At 35.7% G+C, this 7,255-nt stretch overlaps 1 protein-coding gene across 1 annotated transcript; it reads right to left on the bottom strand.

Annotated features, from left to right (window-relative positions):
• Positions 1 to 954: 954 nt before the first annotated feature.
• Positions 955 to 4,638, bottom strand: LOC147548342 (glutamine synthetase cytosolic isozyme 1-1). The gene is made up of 12 exons (XM_086665529.1): positions 4,268 to 4,638; positions 3,964 to 4,003; positions 3,654 to 3,757; positions 3,506 to 3,554; positions 3,306 to 3,412; positions 3,112 to 3,199; positions 2,509 to 2,637; positions 2,333 to 2,407; positions 2,125 to 2,178; positions 1,921 to 1,958; positions 1,556 to 1,715; positions 955 to 1,459 (listed from the first exon to the last, which is right to left on the bottom strand). Exons 1-12 carry the CDS (start codon positions 4,339 to 4,341, stop codon positions 1,307 to 1,309), a joined length of 1,071 nt encoding a protein of 356 aa, XP_086521655.1. The 5' UTR covers positions 4,342 to 4,638; the 3' UTR covers positions 955 to 1,306.
• Positions 4,639 to 7,255: the final 2,617 nt, after the last annotated feature.

Genomic DNA, 7,255 nt, shown 5'->3' with positions numbered 1-7,255 from the left:
TACAGTTAACATACTCTAGTGGTAGATTTGATGGCTATCCCTTTGAACGAAAAATAATTGAAAGACATCCTAATAAATTATTAAGACATGAAGTTTAGCCAATCAAGATTTACTTTAGAAGTAAATTACCGTAAATTTTATTTTAAAAATTTATTTGGTTGAATTTTGTTCCCTAATCTTCATCTCCTTTTCTCTTCCTATCTCGGTCTGTTCAACTTCTCCATCTCTTCCATCATTTGGGCTAGAATCACGAAGTTTGAGGTAATTCTGGTCTATCAATAGCATTTTTGCCAAAAGGAAATATATCAAATGCTTGTACCATGGCCTTCCAATAAAACCATCTCCATCCATAAATTCTCTCTCTGCCATCTTTTGTCCACATTGTTCTCCATTTACTGGTTTCCTCAAATGCCTAAACTACATGACCATTAGCTTTTATCTACTAGATTATATGTATTTCTAAACAGTTGCAAAATTTTAATCAATACCTTCCTCTATTCATCCCTTTTGAATGCCCCTTTTTTAAGCTACTCTATTGACTTGAACAAGGGTGTGAATTTCAAAAACTAGTCCTTAATCGGTCATTCACTTCGTTACTAACTTACGATTATTTGTTAAGCACATGCCCAAACAACATAGAGAGAAGAAAGATCATAGAGAGAGATTATGAGCAAGAGAGAAAAAAAAGATGAGAGTCATGTCAAATCTAATTGAACAAAATCTTTATACTCCACACACTTTCTTATACCCTAAAGGCACAACCATTTTAACATATATAAAGTTAGGATGCTTCTTTTAGATAATTTTTCGTTCACAAGCAAGAGATTTAACCATTCATAAACACGACTTCTTTGAGGTAATTTTTATCATAAAAATCATAATAAGGTTTGTCGTTTTCTCAAGTCTAGTTATTGGCATAGCCAATTATTAAGATAATAAATTAGGACTAAGAAATACAAATAAGCCCTCATATTATTAATAATCACTTGAACTTTTATTTCAATGAAAAGGGGCAGACACATTAAACTAAGGCAGTAACATATTCACCACTACTTTCTTCTTCCCTAGTCTACTGCCCTACAATAACAGTACCATACCTCTCAATCAGAGGGCCAACAAACCCAACTAATTTGTTAATAGACCCTTGACAACACAATCAAGAAGTCACAAATGCAAGTTCACCTTTTTTAACCTAATGACAAATCAATGCCCCAAATGAAAAATACAAACGTAAAGACCCCAGACGACAGAGGACAGACGACCAAGCAGACCACAAGGACAGCGATGACTATTTTGAAGTGATCTTTCATGGGTCCAATAGAATGGTAGTCTCGGCGATCATGGAAGTAACGACATATGGGTCCATGTTTGAAGCGGGCCTTCGGTCTTCGAAATAACCTTTCCCAGCCTTCTCAGTGTCACGGCCAACTCTAATAGAGGCACCACGGTTTGCAACTCCCTGTAAATAACAGGACCGTGAGTAAAAGCGGAGAATTCATTGGCAGGACGCTTTTTAGCATATATTTGTGAAAGAAAGAAAGAAGGATTTGGTTACCCATTTGAAGGTGTTAATATCGGCTGTTTCATGGTGTCCAGTGAGACGACGCTCATTTCCTTCTCCATAAGCAGCAATGTGTTCCTTGTGCCTAAGACCAAGCTTTTCAATTGCCTTCTTGATTATCTCGTATCCTCCTTCCTCTCTCATGGACTTGGTACTGAAGACGAAAAAGAACGAAACCAATTATTAACGTGAAATGCAAAGAGATTCGAAATACTATTCAAGTAGTAGATGTTGCATGATCGTTGTATGATAGATGAAAGACCCTAAGTCGGAAAGTTTCTTTAGATTTTTTAGTTATTTAGGGCAAATCTTCTCAATTTTTGGGATGATAAAATAAAAGAAAACTAGGTTTAAATTACCTGTAGTTACAGTGAGCACCAGCTCCATTCCAGTCTCCCTATCGACAAAAAACACCAAAAAAAAGTTAATATGAAGATCTTTCTGCAAATTCGATGTTGAACCAGAGAGCAAGCATGTAAGTTCCCAGAGATATTCTAGTCCCGAAATAAGGATTAAATTGAACGAAACAAAAAATAGCAGACTAGAAATGAGTACATATTAACCTGAATAGGTTTGGGATCCAAAGAAAGCACAACTCCAGCAATCTCGGTGATCCTCTGTTTACAAGACGACATATTGTTAAAAAATATTATGTTTTAATTTTACCGAGTACATAAGAGAACAGATGAATATCAAATTGTCTAATAAAAAAAAGAAACAAGAATCAAATTAAATCTAGATTAGTATGTACGAATATGCCAGTTTTGTTACCTCGAGAATGTAACGAGCTATCCAAATTTCATCACCAGCAGAGATGCCAACAGATGGACCAACTTGAAATTCCCACTGTGAAATAAAAAACAAGCTTCAATTTCCCAATTTAAGCCTAAACTAGAAGTAAGACCTAATTAGAGCAATAAAAGGTGAAAATATGACATTATTCTTACCTGTCCGGGCATAACTTCTCCATTGATTCCACTGATGTTGATTCCAGCATAAAGACAGGCTTTGTAGTGAGCATCGACGATATCACGCCCAAATGCCTTGTCTGCTCCAGCACTACAGTAGTATGGTCCCTGGTATACCAGTATACACATTAGATTATAAAATGGTCTGAGTCAAATAATAGTAATTGAGAAAACCATTCTTGAATTGAATTACTACTAATTGATTAAACTAATGAGAAACATTCAAAACGATCAAAATCAGAGCGAATCTTAGTAACAAAATAAAAAAATTTAGCACTCTATACAAATATAGACCAAAATTACATTAAATTTTGATCAAAAGTGAAAAAGTAACATTAAAGTAATCTGATTTTCGGAACACCACAAAACAAGATCCACCAAAGAGAATCAAACAACAAACTTTCTTCAAAAAAGGTAAGAGGTTAAACCATATTATATTTTAATTAGTCAAAGCAACTTATGCATCAAACATGTGCTAATTTTGATCAACAACTCAAATCAACTTTTGAATCACATAATAAATTGCAAACCTAGATAGAAAAAGGAAGAAAAAGGTGTATCTTAAATTCGACGATTATGTACCTGTGGTCCAGGATAGCCTCCGACGGGCCACCCGATGGGCCACTTAACATCCTTTTGCAAGAGGGTGTATTCTTGTTCAATTCCATACCTGTTTTTTTTTTCATTATCCAATATAAGAAGATCATGAATCAAATTTCTTCACAACAAACTAATAAAATTACTAACAAAAAATGGTGAAATTAATAGAAAAATACCATGGTTCTTCTTTAGCAACTTCCGGGTTGCTAAAGATCTTTGCAGCAGCATATCTCTTGTTCGTCGGGATGGGTTCTCCGGCAGGGGTGTAAGTATCACACATAACCTTAATATATTAACACAAATCATTTAGTAATTGGGGTAAGAAAATTAACTAGAACAAGAGTTTCAATTTGATAAAAATAGTTTGGATTCATACAAGAATGTTGTTTCCTCTCCTGAATGGGTCCTTGAAAATAGCTTGAGGACTGTTTATTACAAAAAAATAAAATAGATTAGTATTAAAACAGAACAATAAAAATAAGGATCCAAAATAACTAGGAAAAACTCAAAAATGGGAGGCTTACTATAAGATAACTTCACTGTCTTCCCCAGGAGCTTGACCAGTGCTTGAACCATCATAGTTCCACTTGGGTAGCTCTGAAGGATCTTTGACCTTGCCTGATAGTGTCTAATCAAACCACAAACAAAGATGAATCAGAAACAAAGTCAATGATACAAAAATTGTTAAGTCTGTGATTATCCAACTCTGCCGAGTGGAGAGGACTTAGACATTATATTATTGGTTGCTAGATCGTCCTTCTCCAATGTGAGACTATTCCCACAAAGATAAAACACAAGCATCATAGGAAAAAAAAATAGAGAGAGAGAGTTTACCCTTGCTTTGCTTCGAATGTCCATACCAGATCCACCGACCCTGATAAGGAATTGAAATCATCATCAAAACTCAGGAATACCCATTGAAGGAAACTAACAAATTATAGCTCCAATCAAACAAAAACACAGAAAGATTAACAAAAAAAAGATTGAAAATAGCAATACCCACATCAAAGATAACATTGAACTATGGCATACCCATGAAAGTTCTGATTTATTTGAACCCCAGAAATGAAAATAAAGCTTCAAAAAATCCAAAAAAAAATTAAAAGGAATTGATAAATAAGAACTAGTAAATACTAACCATATGTATTCAGCAATAATTTTCTCAGTGGAATCAGAGAGATTCAAGTTGACTAGATCTGCAAGTAGAGACATGATTAATGAAAGAACCAAAACCAATCTAGAAAAATACAACCCTTTTCTTTAAATCTCTTCTTCTCACTGGATAACTTATGTGAAGCACATAGAAGGATCAATACCCCTATTTATAGTCCAATTATTTGTTGTAAGAGTTTTAAAAAACAAATATTTAAGATATTTCTACTACAAATAAGTATAGAAAATGAATAAATAATGAATTTTTATTCGAAAAAGTCCAATAATTATGGGGTCCTCTAGAAATCTGAATGGTTGGTAGGACTTTGAAGACCATTAGAGGCTTGGGATGACTTTTCTTTGGTAAGGATATTAAACCTATTTAAAGATTCTTGGTTTACTTTTACCGGTTTACCTCTTATAGCCGGTATATTTTAGATTCACACCGAGAAGTATAGCATTATGTCGAAAATAAGCACTGGAATCTGGGGGCAGAGTTTCATGGGACTTGTGCTAGTTTGCCCTAACTTTTAATTGGATTCTACCAAAAAACTTTAACCAAAAAATTTGAGCCTATCCAAGATTTATAAAGAGCTAAATGTTTATTTGTTGGATGTTTTTCCTAACCAATTGCAATGAGTATGGAGTATCACTGTGGTCACGGGCGGAGCCAGGAATGAAACCTACGTCTTGCTAGCTAAAAATTATGGACGCGGTCAAATGGTCTATTGACGGGATGGTTATTTCCGCTGGTTATTCCAAACTCAAGATATAACGATTTTATGAGCCAAAATGTTAAAACACAATGAGAATTAGATAAGTTTAACATGTAATTGAATTAATGAACTTTTAGTAGATTAAATTTTAGGGTTATTTCTCTAATGGCCCCCAACTTTGTGACCAGCTTCCCGTCTGGCCCCCTACTTTACGAGAAATACCCATATGGCCCCCTTCCGTTATAACACCGTTACTCTCTCTCTTCCATCTCTTTTCTCTCTCCTCCAGCATGTTTTCTCTCTCTGCCACCTCGTTATAACCAACCACATCATCATCTTCACAGACAGGTGGCCGGCCGGCGACCTTCAAATTTTTTTTTTCTCTCTTCATCATCACGGAAAAAAAATAGAAGAGAAAACAAAGTGTATTTTTCCTTATATAACATAGTTATTTTTTTAGTGATTATTGTAGTTTTTATTTCACTTGTTCTTTAAAGAAATAAATGATAACGGGCCAAAGAAAGGGAAAGAGAATAAAAGAGATCAGAACTAATCCTCACTGTCATCTAAATGATCATTATCTCTTCTTCACTCTCTGACTCTTTGCCCATCTTTCTCTAAAAAATTATAGTTAAAATTGCAACAAAAAACAAAATCGTGAATAAAAAGTATAGTGAATAACATGTCGAAACCAAGAAACAAAGACATAATATGGTATTAATAAGAGTAACCATAATAGTCCAACTGTTTCAATTTAACCCTAGATGTATGGGTAGGTTGGTAGGTTGGGTGTAAAGGAGGATCACAAAATAAAAAAAATTAAAGGAGTAGAAGATGAGACTCAAACTCCCAACCTCACGTCCGAATGTGCATACCTAAGACCAACTGAGCTGCCTAATAACTAATGCAACTTTAGCCATTTTTCCCAAAATAAGATTTCTGGCTGCCTGATAAGACTCTTAGCCTTTTTTTATCAAAATATAGAGACTATCCCTGACTGTAGCCAGGGATTGTCTCCATATAGCTCCGCCCTTGACTGTAGTGATGTTTTTTTTACTTGTACTACAAGTATTTTTACTCCAAAAAGTTAAAAAATGATCAAAATTAAATTTGATAAAAATATTACTACTTCCATCCCGTTTTGTTTTCAGTTCTGTGAAATTGAAATTATGAAGAAAAACTCATTTAATGTTGATAACTAAAATTACTTTACCAAATTATCTCTATTTAATGTATAACATTCCTTATAAATAATATTGGTAGAAGTGTAGAACCAATTAGAATTTTTTTTTATTGTAATAAAAGTAAAAGGTAATTTTGGAAATGTCATCATATTAGTAACTAAATGAATATTATATAAGGAAAGTTTACAAACATATTGGGACATCAATAAAAGGAATAACAACCAAACAAAATGAGATGGAAGGAGTACTTATAAGTAAAAACATAAAAAAAAAATATTTTTTAATGCAATTTGCTTTTCAATTTATATTTTTCATTTTGTCACCGAGATACTTGATTTTAATTGACTTCATTTTTTATTTTCACGATTACTTGTGTAAAAAGCGGTGGTGATACGGGTGGTAGTGGTGCTTAGAAGGTATTAGCAAGGGGGTGTGGTGGTGGTGGTGGATGTATGATGTTGACGGTGGTGGTGGAGGTATGGGGATGGTGGTGGTGGAGGTACGGTGATGGTGGAAGTACGATGGTGGTGGTGGTGAAACTACGGTGATGGTATTGTGGTGGTGGTGGTGATGGAGGTATGGTGGTGGTGGACTTACGGTGGTGGTGGTGGTGGTGGTGGAGATACGAAGGTGGTGGAGGTGCGAAGGTGGTGATAAAGGTATGATGGTGGTGGTGGACGTATGGTGGTGGTAGAAGTACGATGATAGCGATGGTGGAAGTACAGTGATGGTATTGTGCTGGTGGTAGTGAGGGAGGTGGTGGTGGTGGTACGAAGGTGGTGGTGGCTGGTGGTTGAGGTGGTGGTAGTGATGGAGGTACGGTGGTGGTGGTGGTGGTGAAGGTACAAAGGTGGTGGTGGAGGTACCGAGGTGGTGGTGGAGGTACCAAGGTGGTGGTGGTTGAGGTGTGGTGGTGGTGGAGGTATATGGTGGTGGTAGTAATGAAGGTATGGTGGTGGTAGTAGTAATGGAGGTATGGTGGTGGTAGTAGTAATGGAGGTATGATGGTGGTGGTGGAGGTGTATGGTAGAGTGATGGAGGTATGGTGGTGGTGGCAGAGGTACGAAGGTGGTA

The sequence above is a fragment of the Eschscholzia californica genome, unplaced genomic scaffold (assembly GCF_041429995.1).
Source record: "Eschscholzia californica isolate CP2 unplaced genomic scaffold, dmEscCali1.0.p SCAF_3, whole genome shotgun sequence".
NCBI classification, from domain to species: domain Eukaryota; kingdom Viridiplantae; phylum Streptophyta; class Magnoliopsida; order Ranunculales; family Papaveraceae; genus Eschscholzia; species Eschscholzia californica.
This window is presented reverse-complemented; position numbering and strand designations above follow the sequence as displayed.

Bases quoted from the DNA above. Each gene is read 5' to 3' on its own strand.
- LOC147548342 (XM_086665529.1), bottom strand. From the start codon at position 4,341: ATGTCTCTACTTGCAGATCTAGTCAACTTGAATCTCTCTGATTCCACT. The intron at 3,200-3,305 runs GTATTTTTCTAT...AAAAAAAAACAG, and splicing joins GTTGCTAAAGAAGAACCATG to GTATGGAATTGAACAAGAAT. The intron at 1,460-1,555 runs GTAACCAAATCC...TGTTATTTACAG, and splicing joins ATATTAACACCTTCAAATGG to GGAGTTGCAAACCGTGGTGC.